This window comes from Pempheris klunzingeri, chromosome 19, assembly GCF_042242105.1.
Source record: "Pempheris klunzingeri isolate RE-2024b chromosome 19, fPemKlu1.hap1, whole genome shotgun sequence".
Lineage (NCBI taxonomy): Eukaryota > Metazoa > Chordata > Actinopteri > Acropomatiformes > Pempheridae > Pempheris > Pempheris klunzingeri.
In genome coordinates, this window is record NC_092030.1 from 10,135,442 (window position 1) to 10,159,921 (window position 24,480).

At 39.6% G+C, this 24,480-nt stretch overlaps 1 protein-coding gene across 1 annotated transcript; it reads left to right on the forward strand.

Annotated features, from left to right (window-relative positions):
* The first annotated feature begins 3,723 nt into the window (after nt 1-3,723).
* On the forward strand, nt 3,724-23,882 carry LOC139218658 (endophilin-B2-like). Its single transcript, XM_070850310.1, has 11 exons — nt 3,724-3,868; nt 5,317-5,458; nt 6,429-6,557; nt 7,412-7,545; nt 7,787-7,879; nt 10,952-11,014; nt 15,694-15,717; nt 15,833-15,922; nt 17,227-17,327; nt 20,215-20,431; nt 23,252-23,882. The coding sequence occupies exons 1-11, from the start codon at nt 3,806-3,808 to the stop codon at nt 23,357-23,359; spliced, it is 1,164 nt and encodes a 387-aa protein (XP_070706411.1). The 5' UTR covers nt 3,724-3,805; the 3' UTR covers nt 23,360-23,882.
* The last annotated feature ends 598 nt before the right edge of the window (nt 23,883-24,480 follow it).

Here is a 24,480-nt window from a genome sequence, read left to right on the forward strand (position 1 = left end):
GATGCCTAATTGGTGTTTTTTAAGCTATTTAATCAGTTGTGGTTTTGCCACTGGCTTGATCTCCTGGTTCTCATGTACAGTTTTCCTTTGTGTGATTTATGGGAATCTTATTTGTACTACTCTTTATATGGCTTTTTGACAGTCATAATGGAAATGAATGTTCCAGCTGGCAGTGGTGTAAGATGAGAAGCCTAGTTATTTTCTGTCTGCAATTCATATGTGTGGATATGAAGACGATTTACCACACTTTCACATATGATCAAAACAAAATCTCTTGTGACTTTTTAGAGGTGTGAGCTTCTCTCTTGATCACCTGTTATCTCTAATTTGAAGTCAATGAATGTTTCAATTTATGCTATCCAGGAAGAAATAATGTCTAAAGGGGAAAACCCCATGGATGTCGATAACGGCAGGTAGCTACTGTTGGAGTTTAATTATTTATAATGATGTATGTGCTAAAAAAAAAAAAGAAAAAAAAAATACTGCTTCAGGAGAACTGCTGTGTCACAGACTGTTTCAGATTTCATCTACTTCATTTCAGAATGTTTCTGATATCTCTTGACACTCTGTTATTGATTTCTTTTGTAACTGCTGATAAATGTAATCCAAAATGGAGTGAGGAATATTTGATCTAACATAATGGAATTCCAGTTTTCCTGATCTAAATAGCAACAGGTATGTAAAGGTATGAATAAGCAATAAAGATGGAGTTGTAAAAAATGTGAATCTTGTGTTCTTTTCTCTTCTCACTACAGGATATTTCACAGCAATAACTAATTAAAGAACCACTGGTGAGCCTTGAACTCTTCAATATGATGAAAGCACATCTCCAAGCACGATGTGGTCATTTCCTCTAGGTACAAAATCTGAGTGAGCCACACCTACACGAGACCACCTCTATCAGAGATACAAGTGGCCTCCCCTCTGCTAGATTTCAGCCCCCTTTATTTGTTCGGTAGGCAAAACATTGAGTGAGCAGCGATTCATATACCATCATTCTTGATATAACAGGAGAACTTTGTGGGCCTACTGCAATTTGAGTAAAATTCAGTATGTATTTTAGATGTGGCTCGACCTCTAGAACTTGCTATACTCTCAAACTTAACTCTCAACTCTCTTGAAGAGGTTAATAAATTATTATAATCTAAAACCAAGATCTGCCTGCTTGCCTGACAGAGTGGCCTCACTGTATACTTTCAATTTCAATTCAATTCAATTTTATTTGTATAGCCCAATATCACAACAGAGTGTCTCATAGTGCTTTACAAAGTTCACTGAAATAAACAAGTGTAAGCGAACAAACAATCTAATAAAGAGTCCAGCAGTCGATGAGGCCAATGGATCAGTCCGGTGGATCAGTCCGAGGCATCACCTGCCCTTTATGACCCTCCTTCTTCGGGAAGGCAAAACTCGAAAAACCCAGTGGGAAAAGAGAAACCTCCGGGAGCACCACAGTGAAGGAGAGATCCAGCTCCCAAGGATGGACAGGCTGTAGCCTTGGACAGACGCACATCCATTGGCTGGTGGAGAACCACATCAGCGAGACCAGGACCAGGATCCATAGGAACCAAGGAACCACATCAGCAGAACCAGGACCAGGATCCACAGGAACCAGAGAACCACATCAGCGGGACCGGGACCAGGACCCACAGGAACCAGAGAACCACATCAGCAGGGCCAGGACCAGGATCCACAGGATCCACAGGAACCTGAGAGATGAGAAAGCACAGAAACGCTCCGGGGAAGATAGCAAGTTAGAGGCAGACATTTGACTGACATGAGACATAACGATGGAGAGGAAGAGGAGGATAGAGAATAGAGGAGCTCAGTGCACCATAGGAGTCCCCCGGCAGTCTGAGCCTATAGCAGCATAACTAGGGGCTGGTCTAAGGCCTGAGCCAGCCCTTAAATATATGCTGTGTCAAAAAGGAAGGTTTTTAGTCTACTCTTAAATGTAGAGAGGGTGTCTGCCCCCCGAACCCAAACTGGAAGGAGGTTCCACAAGAGAGGAGCCTGATAGCTGAAAGCTCTGCCTCCTGAACTACTTTTGGAGACTTTAGGAACCACCAGTAGGCCTGCATTCTGGGAGCGCAGTGCTCTAGTGGGGTAGTACAGAACTATAAGCTCTTTAAGGTATGATGGAGCCTGACCCTTAAGAGCCTTGTAGGTGAGGAGAAGGATTTTAAACTCTATTCTAGATTTTACTGGAAGCCAATGAAGAGAAGCCAGTACAGGAGAAATGTGGTCTCTTCTTTTAGTTCTTGTCAGAACACGAGCAGCAGCATTCTGGACCAGCTGGAGAGTCTTTAACGACTTATTGGGGCAGCCTGATAATAATGAGTTACAATAATCCAACCTAGAAGTGACAAATGCATGGACCAATTTTTCTGCATCATCAGTGGATATGATGGGCCTGATTTTAGCAATATTACGTAGATGGAAAAAGGCAGTTCTAGAAATCTGTTTAATGTGGGAGTTAAAGGACAAATCTTGATCAAATAAGACTCCCAGATTCCTCACAGTGGAGCTGGAGGCCAGAGTAATGCCGTCCAGAGCAGTTATGGTAGTGGAAAAGCTGTCTCTGAGGTGTCTGGGGCCAAGCAAAATAACTTCAGTTCTATCTGAATTTAGCAGCAGAAAGTTGCTGCTCATCCAGGACTTTATGTCCTTAAGGCAGATTTGAAGTTTAACCAACTGATTGGGTTCATCTGGCTTTATTGATAAATATAATTGTGTATCATATGTTCTTAAACATATGCTTGGCTCAATAAATTACACTTAGTGTTCATGTATACTATATAGTTACATTCAAAATTATTCAACCCCTATTGCACATAAGCTGTTTTGGAAAAAATTGCAAACTTTCTGCTGTGTTGAACAGTTTAAACAAGAACAACTGAAATGGCTTAGCACAACTAAACACCTAAAATGCCACTTTTAATGACTATTGATGTGTCAAAATCAATCAACCTCCTGAATAGAATCCCTCATAAGAGACTCATTTGCAAATCAGCTGTTGTCTCAAGCAGACCTGATGCAACTAATGAGCCCCTTGATTAGTAGCATCATGACTGCTTGAGATAGAACACATCACATACTCAGACTGGCTAGAGGTTTGTTCACAGTGATGTTTGGTTGCATGTTAGAAATATGGGTAAGTCAAGAGAATTGTCTAAACAGTTAAGAGAGGAGATCATTGTTTTGCACTAACAGGAAAAATTATACAAAAAGACAGCAAAGGCTCTGAATGTTCCTAGAGATGCTGTTGGAAGCATAGTTCACAAGTTCAAAGCTAAAGGAACACTGGCTGCACTACCTGGACGTGGCAGAAAGGGGAAGTTATCAACGACTGCCACCAGATTTCTGAGGAGGCAGTAGGCCAAAAACCCTTGAGTGACCTGCAGCAAGACTTGGTGGAAGCAGGCACTGAGGTTTCAGTTTCTACAGTAAGGAGCACACTAAACACTGAAGGCCTTGCCTTACTTGAATCCCATAGAAAAGCTTTGGAGGGATATGAAGAAGGTGGTTGCAGCAAACAAACCCAAGAACATTAGAGAGCTGGAGGCTGTTGTCCATGAGGAATGGACTCAGATTCCTCAGGATGTCAGAACCTGGTGTCTCATGACATGCAGCCTGGTGCTGTTGTCTCTTTAAACGCAGGGCGAAGTGCAGATTTCCGATTGTCCGTGAAGCGGATTACAGCTCCTGCGTCTGCTTCTACATCATCTCAGCTGATCCGGAGGATTCCCTCTGCAGAGAAACAAACAGCCCTGTTTGTGTGCTCAGCCGAGCCCAGCACGGCGCCATGGATTTCAACGTTAAAAGACTGGCTTCTGATGCAGGGGTCTTCTTCACCCGAGCAGTGCAGGTAAGCTGCAGTGGACCGAGCAGCCTGTGCTTAATACGTGGATTCATTTACCATCACTCCGCAGCAGGATGAAAAATAGCCGTGGGACACGGTGCGCGCTTTATTCAAAGATTACGGTGTTTTAAGTCAGAATTATGAAGATGAAATCAGGTATATTTTGTCGTGTGTTTTGAAGTGCGTGGCCAGCGCAGTAAGCCGAAAAAGGTTTGTCATGCCACGATCCATTATTGATGGCTGTGGTCGATTGCAGGCTAACACCCATGTGACACCAGCAGACTCCTTGCTATCCTTCAAGTCTTCAGCAGGACGGAACGACGACGGAACGGGCAGTAAAAGCACTGAATAATAGATCTCATGTTATACATGCATACCTGCCTCGTTACCTGCCAATTCTATATATTGGATAAAACTTGGCACCAAATCCCCTTCAAAAAAGGCCCAATGTAATCATTCCTTTTGAATTACGAGCTGTGCATAGTTGGTAGAACCAGACTTACATCCACACACGAATCCGAAAGTTTCATCCTCTCATTGATCTATCATCTATCTACTATCATCTATCTAGTAGATTAATATTGAAGACATGAAAACTATGAAGGAATTATGTTTTATATCTTAGATTCTTCAAAGTAGCCAACATTTGCTTTGACAGCTTTGCACACTCTTGGTATTCTCTCATTCAGCTTCATGAGGTCGTCACCTGGATGGTTTTCAGTTAACACATGCGTCTTGTCAGGAGTTAATTTGTGGAATTTCTTGCCTTCTTAATGTGTCTGAGATCACCAGCTGTGTTGTGCAGAGGTAGGGTCGGTTCACAGTTCTGTACAGTGAACAGCCCTATTCCACTACTGTTGTAATCCATATTATGGTAAGAACCACTCAGCTAAGTAAAGAGAAACGACAGTCCATCATTACTCTAAGACATGAAGGTCAGTCAGTCTGGAAAACGTCAAGAACTTAAATGTATCCTCAACTACAGTCATGAAAACCATCAAACCCTATGATGAAACTGGCACTCATGAGGACTTGACCCAGGAAAGGAAGACCAAGAGTTACCTCTGCTGCAGAGGATACATTCATTAGAGCAAATTAACAGCACCTCAGATTAGAGCCCATATAAATGCTTCAGAGAGTTCAAGTAGCAGACACATCTCAACATCAACTATTCAGAGGAGACTGCATGAATCAGGTCTTCATCACAGCAAAGAAGCCACTACTCAGGAAGAACGACACGAAGAAGAGAAAGTAATAGACATTAGACCAGTAGAAATCTGTACTCTGGTCTGATGAGTCTGAGATTTATTCAAATGTATATGTATGTATGTATGTATTTTTATGTATGCATGTTAATGTAATGAAAATTTAAAAAATTACATTTTACAGTATATCTTGTTAGCTGTGATCGTGTGCCTGCATTGTACACTCAGGATGCTGACTTTGTCTTCCAGTTCACAGAGGAGAAGCTGGGCCAGGCTGAGAGAACGGAGCTGGATCCTCACTTGGAGAACTTGATCACTCGGGCTGATGACACTAAGAACTGGACTGAAAAGATCTTAAGGCAAACAGAGGTGCTCCTGCAGCCCAACCCAAGTAAGAGAAGAAAAACGGGTGTGAAAGACATGTGACTTCCTAAACTACTGCTGAAGCTACATCTCAACCAGTCATCACTCCATAAGGAGTTCTAGAAATAAATGACATTTTAGTGAGACAAAAGTATAATTGATCAAGTCAAAAGCATATCAAAAGACAATTCATGTAATTGGATTTATCTAACATTTGTCTAATACAAATTGATTGGGAAAGAAATTAAATGCATTACCCAGAAGGCAAAATATGATATCCGGCACTCCAGTTATTGTTCTACATATATTTCAAATAAACAGGTAGCAAAAACATTTTGAAATCCTCATTCATCTCATCAGAATCATATTTTTAATCTTTCATTACTTTGTAATAGACTCAGAATGGATAGAACAGTAGAATGGATCTTGATAGTGATGTCTAACACTTGATCTGTTTATTTTTTAACCCTCCATGCTCCAGTTGACCACACTGGTAAGTCATTTCCAAGAGTGCTGTGTAAAGAGAGTCACTGTCCTCAACATTTATGAGTAGAGATGATATATATAGTATCACATATACATACCTACAGTACAACTCCAGTTTGTCATTCACAGTTTGAACAATACAGTGTAGATACAAACAGGTGTTGAATTACTAATGGCCTTCCATGCAGGGAGACCCCTGGAATCACTTGTTTGATTGTATACAGCCAATGCTTCATGACTGGTATTAGATAAGTTTCAAATAATTGTTAGCATTGAACCTGGAACCTTCTTGCTGTGAGGTGACGGTGCCGCCTTGTGACACTGCATCACCATGCTACCCATTTCAATTCAACATCATTAGATGTTCATACTAAAGTTCTTGCAATTGCCATTTTTGAAACTGATGATTTGTGAAATGAAAACAGGTGAACATCTTGTTTTCAGTTCAGTTGTTTTCTGTTTGATTCAGAGTGGGCCATTAATCAAAGATCTCTTTATCACCTGGCACCCAGGTGCTCGAATAGAGGGGTTTATATATGACAAGCTGGATAAGAAGCTTCCCTCCAGGACAACCAACGCAGAGCTGCTGGGCCAGTACATGCTGGAAGCTGCCAATGAATTTGGTCCGGGGACACCATACGGTCAGTGGAGCTGTTCATGAAAATGATATTTTTGCAGCTGATGGAGTAGTGCAGGGGGTGCTTTCCTGAAGCAGATTCCTTTCTATTAGAAATATTAATTAAATAGTTGATAGAACAGTCCACAAATGTAAACTCGCATATACTCTGAAAAGCTAAGAACAGCATGGTGCATGCCTCAAGAGCTGGTCAATTTGGGCCTTAAAGTGGTGTGTTCAAGACCAGATTAATGTTTTCATTATTTTAAACTTTGATACTACAGAGGCAATGGCGATTCATTTACCAACCATTAATGACCACATGAAAATCTCTGGACTCAGACACACACACACACAAATGTACCTGACTACACACACACGGCTGCATACCTCAGAACACTAGATCTAGTCTCCACCTTTTTCCTAACACTGAAAATATCCACAAGCTCCTTTGCCACAAAATATTATGATTTAAATTACACCTTATACTTTCCCTCTTTTCTTGAATTTACGTCTAATTTCAGTGACGTGCCATCAGCTTTGCCCTCAGCACAGCTCAGCTTTCAGAATACCATCAAATGATATTTTTTCTCTAGCACGATGTCTAAATGCCTCTAAGCATTCTTCCAGTTGTATAATGTTTCAGTCCAAGGACCCATTTCCTCTGTAGCATTAGCATCCTTAAGCATAGGTTTATATGCAGCATTAGCAGTTGACAGTGACTCTAACTCCAGGCTCTGGTATCTGAAGTTTCAGCTGTTGATGTTATTCAGCTGTTTGTCATTCTGAGTGACCAACAAAGTGACATTTTCAGCCAGATAGATTGGCAGTGTGTGTAATTCACGTGGGCATGTGTGTATTTGTGTATCGTGCCAACAGGCAGTACACTGGTCACAGTGGGAGAGTACCAGAAGAGACTGGGAGCAGCCGAGCGCGAGTTCCTCCATACCTCAGCTGCCATTTTCCTCACTCCTCTACGCAACTTCCTTGAAGGAGACTGGAGGACTATATCAGTAAGTCTAACTGATTTACCCATTCCCCTCTATAAGTCCTCTGCACTTTAATTGTGTTTGTACTAACACCACCTAAGTGCAGAGGAGTATGTTGCTGTGGACATTTGTTAACAGTTGTGCACCTTATTACACAGACGTAGTTGCCTTGTTGTAAATAGGTTTAATAGGATCCTAGTGTTGTAAGGCCTTTTCCTTGCAGCAGATCCTTGGTTTTTGATTGGATCCCTCTTGTCCTCTAAAGAAAGAGAGGCGGCTGCTGGAGAATCGACGACTGGATCTTGACATCTGCAAAGCACGCCTGAAAAAAGCCAAGCAGGCAGAAGCTAAAGCAGCGGTGAGATGAAATTTCACATTGTCACTGTTGTTGCTGCTGTTGTTATTTTTTTTCTTTCTCCTGTTTCTCTTTCTCTTGTCCTCTGTAACAATATTTGGATCACATTAACCATGAGACCCACATCAGCTAAACTGTGTAGATAGATTGGAAATATCTTCCAATTTACAACAGTAATTATACAGAATAGCCAGGTGGTGGCATTATAACCTACACTTTTACTTTATATGACACCCACTTCTTAACCTACAACCAATAAGTTGCTGCTGTGAGCATGTTGTCATGGTGTTGCCTATTTGCACATCCAGCAGGCACAAAACAACATTAGCATTCATTTTGAGTGGTGTTGAGTGTACATCTAATGAATGCAAATCAAATATTCACACTCTTTTCTTCCTGCTAAATCCATTTTGTTCACCAGCTAGTTGTTAACTGTGTCTGTCTTCTGTTTAGCGCTGAGCAGGTATTGTACAGTGGCTTTATCAGAGGTTTCTAAATGGAAACCGCTCCCTGTTGCTGTTGGAAACAAGGCTGATGAGAGATATTTACTGCAGTTTAACAGCAGTCATATAAATGTAGTTCACTTTTTCCAGGATTCTCTGGTACAAGGTGGATTAGTTGCTGAAGCTGGTGCCAGTTTCTGCTGCATTTATGTTAGACTTTTTTTTAGATGTTCTAAAATCTGAATTTCTATCTTAGACTGTTCATTAAGTTGCCTTTTTAAAGTCGGTGTTGAATCTCTATGTTCTCATAATTTCATTATCTCAGTCGCTAATAATGCCATAATTTGTAGTCCTTTTCATGCTAGACACGCATAGACAAATAATTACATTTATAAAGAAACAACATAAAATAGACAATAAAAAATAGCAAATAAAACAAAACACACTGTATATACAGTTATCTATGTGTATATGCACATAAACATGTACACCCATGAAATAATTCCGTAGTGTAATTTTTGAATTTGCATCTGGGGATGCATAGCATGGTTTTCACCTTCACATTAAAAGCTCAACATTTGGGGATACATGGCATACATGGACGTATTCAAATAATTTAGAATAGAATAACATAAAGTAAAAAACCCTAGATGTAGAATAAAATGATATATACAGCCAACTCTGATAAGTCCACTACCTGCTCAGATAAACACTTAACAAACATATTGATTCACTAGCGAAGAAATTAGATCTTGAACAGTACTTACAACACTGTAACAGACTACAGAGCTAAAAGGAGAGTGAATATTGAATATTATACATGTATATGATAATGCCCTGTAAGTCCTGGATGTGGACATTTGCAATCTCTTACAAACAGGCTAGTTAACCACACACTTTACAAACATTGAATGTGAAGGTGGCTGTATATCTGCCAGCAAATTTGATACTTTCTGTCCCCTGGTGGCTAAACATAGATGACTACAGCTTTACAGTAGTGAAAATATGATTGCAGTAAGAGACTTTTGCATCACAGCTTAGTAAAATAATAAATACAGCAGGTGTGTTGTACCTTGTCAGTGGCCACTACCACAACTGTACATTATAAGACTGAAAAAGCTCAAAGAAGTACAGCATGTTGTGGAATAGCAAGAGACACACAGTTTTGACTTTTCCATGTCAGGTCATAAGGCATAGTTTTCTTTAGAATGACTCTTCCAGTAAATGTGTTCCTTTTGTAGTGCACCAAGTTAGTTGCTTCCTCAGATGGCATGGCTGCACTAACCAAACAACCCCATTAAGTTTTTTAAAAGCTTTTCAGATGCTCTGCTAGCAGCCATGTCATCAGTGATTGCATGCCTGTTGCATATATCTGGACCTCAATAACATAAGCTGCTTAACGCCTAACGCTGACTACAAGGCTCTTTGTCTAAAGCCATCATACTTTGATACTAAGGGGTCACAGGGAGATGATGGAGTAGCACACTACATTCTGTACTTTACTGGTACACATGTTTGTTAAAAAACGTGTACAGATAGAGAATTATAATCCTTACTTAATTACTACTTGGGTACAGTAGAGGACTGATTACATACTTTGTTGAAATGTTATTGGTCAGAATGACACAATCAACAGGACTTCATAGAAATTAAATATCATTAGACAAGACCAGGGGCCTTCATCACGAAGCACGTTGAACTTAGTCTGGCTCTCTTTTGGTGACCTGGCTTTACTGAGCCAAATATTGGTGATCCTAGAACACTGGTATCATGACACTGGCTATGATCTGGCTCTGTTAACTCTGGGCTTTCAAATTGTTTAATAATATAATGTAGTCCTGATTGGTGCATCACCTTGTTCCAACTGTGCCCTGCTCACTTTAAACCATAAGAGCTCAAAGAAAAAAACATACACTAAAATCTGTGTGAAATAGCCACTCCAGAAAATAGACCACTCCAGACTCCATTACTCTTAGTAAGAAGGCAACTGAGAAATTCAGTTTGAATTCATAGTGGATACATGTTTTGTTAAAAAAAAAAAAAGAATTGACATAAAGAAATGATGACTCTGTTTTACCATTAAGCTGATTTGTCAATTGTTGGGCTTGTGACACTTATCATGACCATACAGGTTAGCCATGCAGCAAAGGTTGCCACATTGATCTATCCAGATTATCTATATGTACAGTTAATAAGTAATCTTGAATTAAACCTGCACCATTCAGTACAGTTCACATAAACCATAAATAGGCTAATAAAAACGTATTTCTAAATGGTAAACATGAAACAACGAAAGAGGGAGTGAATATATCAACGTGATATTGCAATTTGACTCCAACTATTTAATCAGTAAATTATTCACAGTGATGTGGTACAGGCTGGTCAATAAAGTTCATAGATTACTTTGGATTACCCTGTAATCTTCTAGATAGTTTCCAGCCAGTTTATTACACACCACCACCAGCAACTATCTACATTACCCTCTGCTTTGAACTTGCTCTAAATGTATTGCTTCTGAACTGTTTTCTTTATGATGGTATGCCTTTGCCTTTTTTGTTTTTCTGCTAACTGACTATGATTTTAACTGCATGATTTTGCCAACTTGTTTCCTCCTCCATGCTCTTGTTTGTAGGCTGCACCTGATTTTCAGGAGACCAGGCCTCGAAATTATGTTCTTTCTGCCAGTGCATCAGCGGTAAGAGTCTGAAGTAGAACAAATCGCACATGTGCATCTATGTCACTGAGCAGGAGCTAAGCTAAAATGCTTGCAGGCATATGTTACAAGAATATTTAGTAGACTGGCTTTTATGTGACATTCAGCCCATGGATACCAGTAGAACAACAAAAATGTTTAAGCTAGACTAGGCTTTTGAAAAAACAAATGGTTCTTTCTCACAGAAATTAAAAATTTGAATTTTTTTTTTAACATTGCTCAATACAGTAGAGTTTGCTGCTACAGCCTTACTTGGTGTGGTATGATCAGTGGCTTATGGTGGCTAATGTTAGCTAATGTCTCAGATATAGCTGTGCGTACTGCAGGATAGCAGCTAAATCAGACATATATCACTAATTGCTGAGGAAAGAACTCAGAAAAAAATATTGGAACGATGTACAGTATACATTTTATCAGTCATAGTCTAGTAATGTTCACAAAAGTCATATATTTAGCATTTTAGCAAATATAATCATGTTGTAGAGCATTTGGCCACTACATTGTTTACTACTAAAATATTTAAACATTAAAGATACAGAAAAAATTGATAATACAGTACTGCTATGATTTTCTTTTTCTGTACTTTGTAGCCTCAGCTGTGTCAACAAAGTAGCAATACAACATGTAAAAATTCAAAATCTTTACCCAGTTAATGTACTTAAACATTTCAAAATTAAAACTATTCATTACGCAGAAAAATTGTCACTGAGTGTAACTGTATTAATTAATTATTATTAAAAATGCATTAATGTTTATGTAGAAGTAGAGCTGTTGAGTCAGTAAATCATTCAAAAAATTGTCATTTCTTAATGTAAAATTCTTATCTGCAAAATAGCAAAAAAATGGAGGAGAATAAAAGAGCAGAAAATGGAAAAACCTAAGTACAAGTATCTCAAAATTGTGCTAAAATAAAGTATAATAGAAATAAATATATAATATATATATAATATATAATAGCCCTCCTGCCAAACAGCTCTGTAGAGTTAAAACAAGGCTTGTTGACTTTCAGTGCGTGCTTTTATGTTTGGTTCTGTAACTGAACCAGCTGCAGAGTGGCTGGGATATGGCATCAGATCCCACTGTATCAGTACAGAGGAAGGTTGTACATACAATCACCTGTCAGCAACAGTAAATTAGATCCTTGTCATTCCTCATCCTCATGATGACTTCCATCTTGTTGTTTTTGTAAAACAACATTAGGGAAAAGGTACTTGAAAAGTACTTGAGGGGAAAATCCAATATTTATGTTGCCAGAAAATGACATGTAAATGGTATGTTTTGAAGTGATGGGCAAAAGGAAATCGTATCCATGGATATTGACACACTGTTGACTATGACGCAATGTTTAACTGTACATATACAGCAATTTAATGCTTTAACATCTTCATGTATTACTTATCCCACTTTCTTACTTGATTTGAGACTTATGTGTAACTCACATTGTCTGAGAAATTACAAAAGCCCAAATGCACAGAAAATATAAGACAAGAATAAAAGTACAAAATTAAGTATTTTTTATACATTCAGTTTCAAAAAAGTTTACACTAATATTCTTGTACAGAATGTAAAGTCTATATAATAGTAAAAACATTTTCTCTTAATTACACATTAACACAGGAAGGCGCTTCAGTTCAGGCTGGTGGCCAACAGCAGTTGTCAAACAAACAGACTCAAAAAATGTGTGTGATCAAAGTTCACAATAATAAAATTTCAACAAAATAACCTAAATTAATGTTTAGTATGTAATGGGGCAGCAGTTCATAATAAACTAAACAGATATTAAGGAAACAATAAAATAGTCGAGTGGCTCACTCATTGGTGCAGACTTGTTAAAGATTCTATTAAAACCCAAACAATATCTCTTTAGCATTAAAAGCATACCAGTTAAACTGATGAAAATATGTATCAGAATTTATGTTTTAGACACAGTAAGGCAAGGCAAGGTAAATGTATTTGTATAGCACCTTTCAGACACAAGGCAATTCAAAGTGCTTTGCAGGGACACACAATAAAAACAAGACACAGAAACATTAAATTGCATGTAAAAGATAAAAGCAGGTGTATCAATAGTTAAAAGTTAAACGAAGTTATGTAGCTCTATTATTGGATAGCCACAGTAATGTTTTAAGGCCTGATTTAAATGCGCTGACAGTTTTAGCAGATATTAGGTGTTCAGGAAGCTTGCTCCATAGGTGGGGAACATAGAAACTAAAGGCTGCTTCACCTTGCTTAGTTGTGATTCTGGTAACGCTGAGTAGACCTGCACCAGATGACCTGAGGGGTCTGGACGCCTCATACCTTTTTGTAATGGAGACCAGTGGTTCCATACCATTACAATGAGGTTATACAGGCCTGTAACTGGACTCTCAGGGGTCACGGTGAGATGAAGTGCAGAGCTGGACCTTCAGAGGTCCAGAGGAGAGCTGAGGGAGAGAGCCAAGCTAGAGGAGCTCTGGTTTTGTGGTTTCAGAAGTGTGGGCTTGGAGGTGCAGAGAGGAAGCTAAGATGATAAGAGGTGGAAAAAAGAATGATTTTAATGAGGAATCAGGTGATGGTGAAACAGGTGCTGTGGGTGATACAGGGCCTAAAGCAGGAGGCAAGCCTGGGGATAGACTGGATGAACTGGCAGGCCTGGTCCAATCATTTATACAGTCTCAAGCAGCAAGAGACCAGCAAATGGAAAAGGGAACAACGCAGCAAAAGCAAAGGTGGAGAATTATGCAACACCAGTTTCAGCTGATTCAAGCCAGTGGAAGAAATCAGAGAGGAGTAACAGCAGGACCAAGATGACGTCAGACGGGATGATGACAAAGTAAGGATAGGGGTGAACCTGACAAGGGACCTTGTCTGATGGGGCAGCACTGTTTTTTTGCCCAGACAGGAACCATTTGCACCCAGAGATCCCAAATTACTCCTACTCACTGCAGACGATGACATTGAACACTTTCTGACTACGTTTGAGCGGATGGCCCAGGTCTGCTGTTGGCCCAGAGAGGAGTGGGCTGTCCGATTAGTTCCGCTGCTCACAGGTAAAGCGCGAAGTGCTTATGTGCTCATGAACAGTCCATCTATCCATCCATTATCTTCCGCTTATCTGGGGGTAGGTCGCGGTGGCAACAGGTCAAGCAGGGCACTACCACATCAACTGGTTCCTTTTGATGTGAAGGAGCAGTGGCTCTACTCTGACCCCCTCTTTTCGAATTGAACTCATTTCGGCCGCTTGTGTCCATGATCTCATTCTTTCGGTCATTACCCAGAGGTCATGACCATAGGTGAGGGTTGGAATGTAGACTGACGGGTAAATCAAGATCTTCGCCTTCTGGCTCAGCTCCCTCTTCACCACAACAGATGGTACAGTGCCCGCACCTATATTTGTCCATCTCGCGCTCCATTTTACCCTCACTCATGAACAAAACCCCAAGATACTTAAACTCCCCCACTTGGGGCAGCAACTCACTCCCAACCCAGAGGGGGCAATCCAACTTTTTCCAGCAGAGAACCATGGCCTCAGACTTGGAGGTGCTGACCCACATCTCAACCGCTTCACACTCATCTGCATAAAGCAGAGATGCAATTCTGAGGTCCCCAAACCGGACACTCTCCTCACTTCGGCTGCGCCTTGAGATCCAGTGAAAATCACTAACAGGATCGGTGATAAGGGACAGCCTTCATGGAGTCCAACACCCACTGAGAACGTGCTTGACTTTGTGCCGAGAATGCAGACACGGTTTGGTTATACAGGGACCGAATAGCTAATATCATGATAAATTAATGCATATTCAGGTACAAAGCCAGATGTCGTGTTATCAGTGCAACCAGATTATAGGTATACCTATAGGTATACCGACACACTCGGTATACCTGCCCAGCCACTACTCTGGGTCTGGGAACTGAACATAAAAGGGATGGCTTACTCACTCTCCCAGCCTCAGGTATGAGCCTGTACAAACAGCACCTGTACTAGTGAATGGTCAAAATGAGGTAGCCCTCTTGAACACGGGAAACTGCCAGTCTGTGGTTCTGTCAAGCTTGGTGCACAGAGTGATGCTACGGCTAAGATAAACTGTGTTTATGGTGATATGAGAGATTATCCCATGGCTGAGGTTTATGTGACTGTAGGTGGCCAAGCTTTTCTCTTGCCAGTGGCTTTAGCACCCTATGCTGTCATTCTTGGTCTTGATATCCCCACACTGCTAGATTGAGTACATTCACCAGGCCAGGAAGATAAAATAATATTAATTAATCATATACAAAAGTTCAGTTGAATTGTATTAATTACATTTCTATTAACTTAATTACCCTGAATCAAACCATCCTAATGGCAGGTCAACTTGCTAATAACCTCTGATCTCAGGCCAGTTTTCAGGCATCAGCTCTGGATCACCCAGTCAAAAACAGTTTATTCAATCTAATTCACTTGTCATAATAACATAAACTGACTTACTAAACCCACTTTTTGCAGATCCAGCATTTTTTCTGAATTAAGATTCAACAAATCGGTTTACCCTGCCATTTTCCCTCATAGATTCACATCGGCTAAATTGAAGCACAGACATACAGTTGATTATACTTTAGTTCTTGATATTGCCAACATAGTTTGATGTTTGAGTCTGAGAATGGTTCATGACTGTCTTTCTTTGTTCTTATGCTGATTCTCTCAGCTGCTGAGTGAGGAAGTGGACAAGGTAAGTACCTTCACTACTGGCCATTGTCTGTGGCTATCTGTGGTGTCTGAATACTTCATGAAAAACATTACTGTATGTATTTTTCCTTCCTTCTGCCTTTCATGTCCACTTGCAGGCAGAGCATGAACTTCGCATCGCTCAGACAGAGTTCGACCGACAAGCTGAGGTCACCAGACTGCTACTCGAAGGCATCAGCAGCACACATGTGAGTGCACCACACTTTGTTTGTCCAAAAGGATGTTTGTATTGTTTGTCCAAAAGGATGACCTCATGAGCTTTTCTCTAACTCATTAGAATCTGAATCAGGTTTGTTGCTGTAGTAGGTCTTCACTATAAGCAATTTGCCTTTGTATATTGGTGCAACAATAAACATAATCGGTAGAAAATATAGAAATAAAGTTATGAAAAACTGAAAATATACAGTATATAATTGTATTCAAGTACTGCAAGTCAAGAAGTATAGCTCAAGGGGGGCTGTGGCTCAGAGGTAGAGTGGGTCATCCATCAATTGGAAGGTCACTGGTTCGATCCCTGTATGAATGATGTGTGAATGAGAATGTAAAAGTGCTTTGAGTAGTTGAAATTACTAGAAAGGCGCTATACAAATACAGACAATTTATCAGAAATGTAAAATAGGAAATTGACAAATAAATATAACATTAAAAATGTTTTGTTTGGAATGAAATAAAAATTTAAATAAAAGAAAACTATAAAATATGAAATATGAATGAATATGAAAATTAAACATTTTTGTTCGCAGTATGAAGAATATTGTGATGTGCAAGATAGTAACCAACCTTGAGAACTGTATGTGAATGGCCAATGCAATTTGCTGCCAATCACATTTAATTATAACCCACCCAACCAGATTAGAGGAAAATACAAACTGAAAGTTGTGTGACAAAAGTTGATGGTGCAATGTCATCTTTTGAAACAACTGTCTAAACTTATTGTCCCATTTAACTCGCGTTAAATGAAATTGTGTAAATTTAGACAACACAAAGACGGAACATTAACAGTACACATGAGAAAAACAAAACACTGAATACAGGTCAATTAACAAGTTTAGTCTGTGAACAAGAAAAGAAGGCGATATTTGTAGTCAAGTGTTGTCGATTTGTAGATTTGTTTTACACTGATAGAATGGGAAGATATCTATAGTGTGGATGGGAGATGAAAAAGGCAGGTGATGAACGAGGGAGAATCATGGGGGGAAAATACCCTAAATAAATGTATAGAATCCTAAGTACAAAACACCTGACGGAGAGGTCAGCACAGCACAGAGAAAATAGACATTTTGTAATTGAGAAGCACCTGCATGTTCTGGGCTTGCTAGAGAGTGTTAGCTGTTACCTTGCCAGCTAACACTTGCAGCTACAGCAGTTCATGAAGTAACCCTGTTAATAATTATTTCACAATTTCTTGATAATGCGACAATAATAAAGCATTGTTATTGTTATTGTTCTTGTTCGACTCCACTTAACTAGTCTTTTTACTTTGTCCCTTCAGCTCAACCACCTGCGTTGTTTGCAGGATTTTGCTGAGGCTCAGGCCACTTACTATGCTCAGTGTCATCACTACATGCACGACCTTCAGAGGGAGCTCAGCAGGTGAGTATTCACTGCTGTGACATTTGTACGACTGTTAGACTAGGATGGGACGTTCTTAAATGATAAATTACGTTTTTAAGAATGACATTTATTTTAAAAAGTTGCGTATCTTACACTTGAGGTTTTTGGCTCAGAGTTAATCACACAATACTGTGTCAGTGCCGGTTTTGGCACACAGCTGGAAGTGCTTAATATTCTTACACCATTTAATTGTCAAATGCAATTCTATTATGAGATAAACCATGTGCTGCCTTTTTAGATGAACCCCCAGAATGAAGTGGGTAAATATAAGCACCCCATCTGCCCAAACAACAAATCTTAAATCCAAGATGATCATATCATCCATCTTGCATAGAGACTAGAGATGCTCTCACAAATCATTGTGGTTTTACCACTGCTGCTGTCTGAGTTAAAGTGGTGCTTGATCCAACATTAGTGTTCCATCACACTGGTTCCAGTGACTTTATATGATAACAATGTTGGGCTCCACTGAATGGTGAGAATTACGTGTTTGTTTGTCATTTGAACAAAGAGCTCCCTCTCTGAACTCAGCACATAGGTGTGAAAACCTGAGGACTCTAGGAAACAAAACGCATCCCTGGACCCAGCTTTCTAGCCACTATTGGTCAATGTGTGGCACATGACCCCTACAGCTTCAGGTCAATATAAGGAGAGTTCCCCTACTACCATTTTTCTCTTTTCAATTCAATTCAATTCAATTTATTTGTATAGCCCAATATCACAACAGAGTGTCTCATAGTGCTTTACAAAGTTCACTGAAATAAACAAGTGTAAGCGAACAAACAATCTAATAAAGAGTCTAGCAGTCGATGAGGCCAATCAGTCCGGTGGATCTGTCCGAGGCATCACCTGCCCTTTATGACCCTCCTTCTTGCACCTGCACCTTTCTCATGTGAACAGGACCCCTGAGGGTCCTGTGCCAGGCCTGCAGCTTTCTCCTCCAGCTCCAGCCTCATGCCTTTTTCATGGGAGCGACACAAAGTCCTGCCTGAACCAAGTGTCTCAGCACCAGCAGGTATGACAGTTTGTCAGCTGATCTTCAAAGCAACAAAGGCACACCAGTAAGTTAGCGCTGAGCTATATAACTATCAAGGAACAAAGGAGCGACCGGATTCCTCCAGCCTGCAACCAGGACAGCAAGGACAAAGAACCACAACTTTCTTCCAGTCTGGCTCATCAACTGATTTGCCAGCTAAGAAAGTAGCACCCTCTTCCCTTTTTGAGGACTGGTAACTAACTCTAACTAGGCACATAAATAGCATCACCTAACTGTATACATGGACAAGCAATGGTTTAACCTTGTGAATGTATTGGCCTTCTGAGAGACAAAGCCAATACACAGGCTTGGGCCTTTATCTTTCTCTAGGGTTCTGAGCAGCAGACAGTTTCAACATTTGGTTCTCCATTGGGTTCTCCAACCTTTTGCAGTCCCCCATCTTGCCTTCTTTTACATATTCACATGTACACACCCTTTCACACATGCACACTCTAATATTGGTTAGGTCATCATATTTAGTTACTGTTTAGTTAACTGTGTTTTAATAAATGTTTTCATTCACATGCTGTCCTCTGTGATGTTGTACAAGACTTTGGTAACTTTGATTGTAATTATTAGTTAATTATTAATCATTATACCAAACTTATTTTATGAGACTGAATCAGTTCAATTGGCTATCTTCACCTTGTTTAACGAGGTGGTGCCCCAATCAAGGTGGACCTCACAGTAAGTCATATTAATCAATACAATTGTTGGTAAGTGTTGCACAACAATAATAGCTTGGATTTCAAGAGACCCAAGGACACTGTAGAATATAAAACATATAAAAAAGCAAGTGACAAAAAGAGCAGATTTTAGTGTCGACCCTTTCTTCATGTTGCTCAGGAGGTCTTTCATTTAATGACTAAGTCACAGTGTATGCATGAACAAATGATGCTGCTCTGTCCCTGTCACCAGACTTCTTATTTTGCACTTGAAGGCAACTTGTACCTACAGAAACCAGAATCAACTGAAAAATGCCACCATGTTGCTTTTAATCCACACTTCTCCTAATACCACTCTGAAGGCTATTCAAAGTTTGGTGTATCCCACAATTCACCAGTTGGAATTATTGTTGGTGGTCATTTCAGGACTGACAGTATGCCATGTTGGATTCATCCTAAATGTGATTCATATCAGTAGTCCAGGGCATAGGTCTGGTTTTAACTTTGGTAGGGACATTTTTTTTTCGTTGTAGGGCTAATATGCACAATTTGTGTGTGCACAACAAATACTTGGCAGAATGTTGTACTTTAGTCAGCATGTATTTGCTTATATAATTAACCTAAAACTGGCCTTTTGTCATGATTTTTTTCTAATTTTAAACACATTTTACATTTAATTTAAAGATATGAATCGTGATACTAAAACTAATTTGAATTTAACATATGCTAAATATTACCATGTTGGCATGTTGATAATAGCATTTAGCTCAGAGCACTGCCGTGCCCCAGTACAGCATCACAGTGCTGCTACAGTAGCATGACTGTAGTCTCATAACTAACAATATTGTGTCTTTCTAGCTCAAGCTCTCATCAATCATGATTCAGAAGACATTAAATTCATATTTGTTTTAAAATCTAACAAGACAAGATATGAAGACAAGAAGTAAACAAGAATTAAACAAATGCAAAAAATATAACCAAATATAGAAGATGCATCAAACTAAAAATACAGGAGTTCAGGTACAGTCAAATGATAAATGAATTAAATACCACAGAATCAAGCTTCCAAATCTGTTTTCACTTGGCCAGGAGGAACCCGTTCTGACAGCAGGACCACAGGATGACCATGGCCAAATGCTTAATTTCTCTTCTGATTTTCACGCAGATGTGCCCCCCAGTCATCTGCTACGGTCTGCCCCAAACCAGTCTCCTCTGCTTTCCTGTCTGGACCATCATCTCCTGGGGCCGTAGTCTCCTCCTCCTCCAGCCAAAGGCCCAGCATGCTGGCTATGGAGCTTCCTGTCACAGGTACTAGAAAGGCCAAGGTCCTCTATGACTATGACGCCCATGATGCCAGCGAGCTTTCCCTCCTAGCTGATGAGGTACAGTATGATATTCTAAGTTACCCAACACACAAACATTTCTCTTAAACAAAGAACAATGTCTGACCTTCTGCTCACAAACAAGAAGCAGTTACATACCATAAGGTGTGTATGTAGCCACAGTCCTATCACCCATGGTGGACTGATGTGCCAAACTTGAGGCTTCAAAACAGCAAGTGTGTTTCCAGGTGTTGGGAGTAGCTTACTACTGTATATATACAAAGTAACTATGAGCAGAAACATCTTCCACTGTTTGAATTTGAATCGTTCAACTGAAATAACTACAGCATTTCTTCACACCTGCCTAAAACTTTTGCACAGTAAGTTAGGATTATCCAATGATACCCGGAGCTTTAAAATTCAGTTTTTTAATGCAATGCAGAGTAAGAATGCTTCAAAAAATATCAAATTTAATTGTTTATTTTTCTCAATTTACAAAATGCAAAGTGGGCGAACAGAAGAAAAATCTAAATCAAATCAATATTTGGTGTGACCACCCTTTGCCTTCAAACCAACACTGATTCTTCTAGGTACACTTACACAAAGTCAGGGATTTTGTAGGATCACATCAAGATGTGCTGTTCAAGCTCTTTTTGAAGAAGCACAAAGAAACTGGCAACGATGAGTCAGAATCAGAATCAGAATCAGAATTACTTTAATAATCCCCAGGGGGAAATTGCTTTTTGTTACACACAGCTCCAAAAGAATAAGAATAAGAATAAATTTCAAACACAAAGTAAAATATAAATATATAAATATATAATTATATTTTACTTTGTGTTTGAAGTTTATTCTTACTCTTATTCTTATTACAGTGTTCAACCAAGGAAACTTAGTGCAACAGATGAAAAGCATATTATGCTTACTCCCCTTCGAAATTAATGGTGTCCTCAGTGCTGAGAAATACAGGCAGATATTTATCCATCATGCAATACCATCAGGGAGGCGTCTGATTGGCTGACTGATATAAATGAACAATTAAACTTTATATTATATAAAGCATTCTTACTTTACAAGTAACCTGCTGCTGCTCATTGGTGCTGTGCATAATCATTGACTGTATGTATACAGGATGTGGATATAGTCACCCAGATGTCACAGATTAGTTTGGTGACTCATTTTTTATGACGCAGGTGTCTTTAAATTTTGACTTTGAAAATAAAATTTGGATTTTATCCTTTGAATTCCTGAATCGTTGGGTCTCTCTCTTAATTAAGAGTTTGGTCTAGACCTGCTCTTTATGTTAAGTGTCTTGAGATAACGGTATGAATTGGCGCTATATAAATATATTGTTGAATTTTGAGTGCAACTCATTTCAATTTCATAATATTATATTCAGTTTCAAGGAGCTAACGTTGGGCAAGAGGCGGTGTACACCCTGGACTGGTCACCAGTCAATCATAGGGCCAACACATAGAGACAGACAACCACTCACACTCACAGTCCCTAATTAAAAGCTAACTGCTTGGTGGTACTCAAAGTTAGACAAGCTAAGGAATGTTAAGCAGTTTAACCACCATCTTTGCTTGTATAATCCACATCTTCATACTACCAGAGCTGGTGTTAGCAAGGAAATAACAATGGCAGAAAGATAATACAAGAAGCAGAGGATAAGGGAAGCTGAATGGTTGTCGGTGAATAGAAGGGCATTGACAGAAGTTGTATAACTTCTGTGAAATTATGTTATGAGCCTCTTGGCCATGCTGCCTGTGTCATTCGGAACAGATACCCACCTACTGGTCAACTATAGAAACCAATGGCAGAACAGCTGACACTAGCTTGGACCCAGAGGCCACTTTATAAGCAACCCACCACAGCTCTATGGTATGAGCAAGCTAACTGCTTGGTGTTAAGTAAAGTAATGTTGAGCAGTTCCATAGAAAATGTGTCATTTATGGAGTCAAAGTATGGAACTGCTCCTCTACAGTAGTCCTGTCTAAATCAGAGACTGCGTATAAATCGCAAATGTTCCTGTTGCTATGTGATGGCTACAGGTAACAGAAAATGAAGGGCTTTTTACTTTTTTTATGTTAATCACATTATCAGTACGAATTAGCCATTAACCTAAGCAAAAGACTGTGCCTGCATTTAAATCTGCACCACATAAAGATGTAAAGGCTTATCAATGTGAAAGCAGTAAAACATTCCAAGTTCCATTACTAGCTGCAACAGAATGGGGTGACACCTTTTTGATTGTTGACGTAAAATGATCCTGCCTCGCTTGCATCTCGCATAATTCAAATCACCGCCAACTCAGGAAAAATGGAAAATCCTTTTTTCTGCAATTAATAGAAGCAGAGGAGGAGGGAACTGAATAGAAAGACAATAACAGAAGGTAATGGCAATTAAGTGTTTGACAAATTTGTATCTAACTATCACCTTGTGAAATTATGCTATGAGCCACTTAGCCATGTTGCCTCATGGAGTTAATGCTTGTGACCCAGCCCACTCTATTTCTTGTCATGTCAGCTTTTTGGCTTGGTCTGATCACACCTTCAGAAATGACTGTACAGACCTTTATCAGAGGATGTAGACAGACAAGGAAGGAGAGGAGAATGGGGAAGAGGCAGACCAAACCATGAGGTCTGAAAAATTCCAAAACGCACGCCAGAGTGCAGAGTCTTTAGTTGAAGGGCAGAGATTATGCAAATGCCACCACACAGTGTGCAGTGAATTGCTCTCCTGTTTCCCTTCAAGAAACAACCACAAGAATTGTTTGCTTCTTTATTTTCTTTTTTAAATATTTTCATTTTGGTAAAAGATTAGATGCCAAATTTGTCTGAAAATGTGCTTTGCTGTTCTGTTTTTTTGTTTTTCCAGCTCATTACTGTATACACCATGCCAGGAATGGACCCAGATTGGTTGATTGGAGAACGGGGGAACGAAAAGGGCAAAGTTCCTGTCACCTACCTGGAACTGCTAAGCTAATGGACCAAATAACAGGACATACACACACAGACACATACACACACACACACACTTGAAAAAACCTCTACCTACTTTCACGTGTGCATTTTGTACACTTAGTGTGTTTTGATCCGTGGCTATTTTAACACTTATGCAAACCTGTTGGGAAAGTTTCTATAATACAGATACTGATGGGAGGAAATTACTCGTGACTTGTGTGAGCAGCAGTTTAGTTTGACATGGCCACGTGAATCAGTACTTCCTGTTTTCTAGTAATGTGTATTTAGAGCGTGATGAGGCCACAGTGAAAGCTACACTCCCTGATTTTATTAAACTTGGTGCAGTTTGGGTGTTTTTATGTGAACGTAAACTCAATTATTATCAATCTTGCATATATTTTTACCTCAAAGCATTCATGAGGGATTTAAAGACCAAGACCATGTGTAATCCATTAAAGGATAATTCAGATTTATTTGCTGCGACTTGGGTCTTATTTTTTCAGTTTGGGCTATCATGTTGAAAAAAAACCCACCTCAATCTACTTAGGATCGTACAGTGATGTTACAGAGTGGAGGTATCCCTCACCAATGATCTTTGATGAGTACAGACACTGTCTTGCAGAGAGAACTTATCAGATGGCAACAAAGTTTAATTTTTGCCTGTTAGCATCTTACTCATGGAACTAATCAGTTGGTGATGGCTGATCTGCTCCTGCTGCCATTTGTCATTTTTAATATGTGAAAGTGGCAGTCTGCACCGTCTAAAGATGTGAGGCTGCTATCTGAATGTTTTGGACACTGCTCTTTGCTAAAAATAGCATTAGAGTTAAGCAAATCTGTGTTTTGCTTCCCTCAGGGTCAAAACTGAACTAGCAGTTTTTACATTCACACACTAAATTCACCCTGATACCGACCTCCAGATCAGCTTAGGATAGCTCTAAAACAATATTATATATTAATATTTACCAGCTGAGACAGTGTCGGCTGGTATTGTTTACACCTTCTGAATCTGTGTGTGTTTCGTATGTCACTGTTATAGCTTCACAACCATGCAAGATACAGTCCAAACTTTACAGGTGTATAGTCTAGATCAAAATGAAGGCCGAGTTGGAAAATGGGTGTGTAAGAAGTAGGGAAGGGGCC

Excerpts from the sequence above, each read along its gene's own strand:
- LOC139218658 (XM_070850310.1), top strand. The coding sequence starts at position 3,806 with ATGGATTTCAACGTTAAAAGACTGGCTTCTGATGCAGGGGTCTTCTTC. Across the intron at positions 5,459-6,428 it reads GCTCCTGCAGCCCAACCCAA|GTGCTCGAATAGAGGGGTTT; the intron begins GTAAGAGAAGAA and ends CCTGGCACCCAG. Across the intron at positions 7,880-10,951 it reads AGGCAGAAGCTAAAGCAGCG|GCTGCACCTGATTTTCAGGA; the intron begins GTGAGATGAAAT and ends TCTTGTTTGTAG.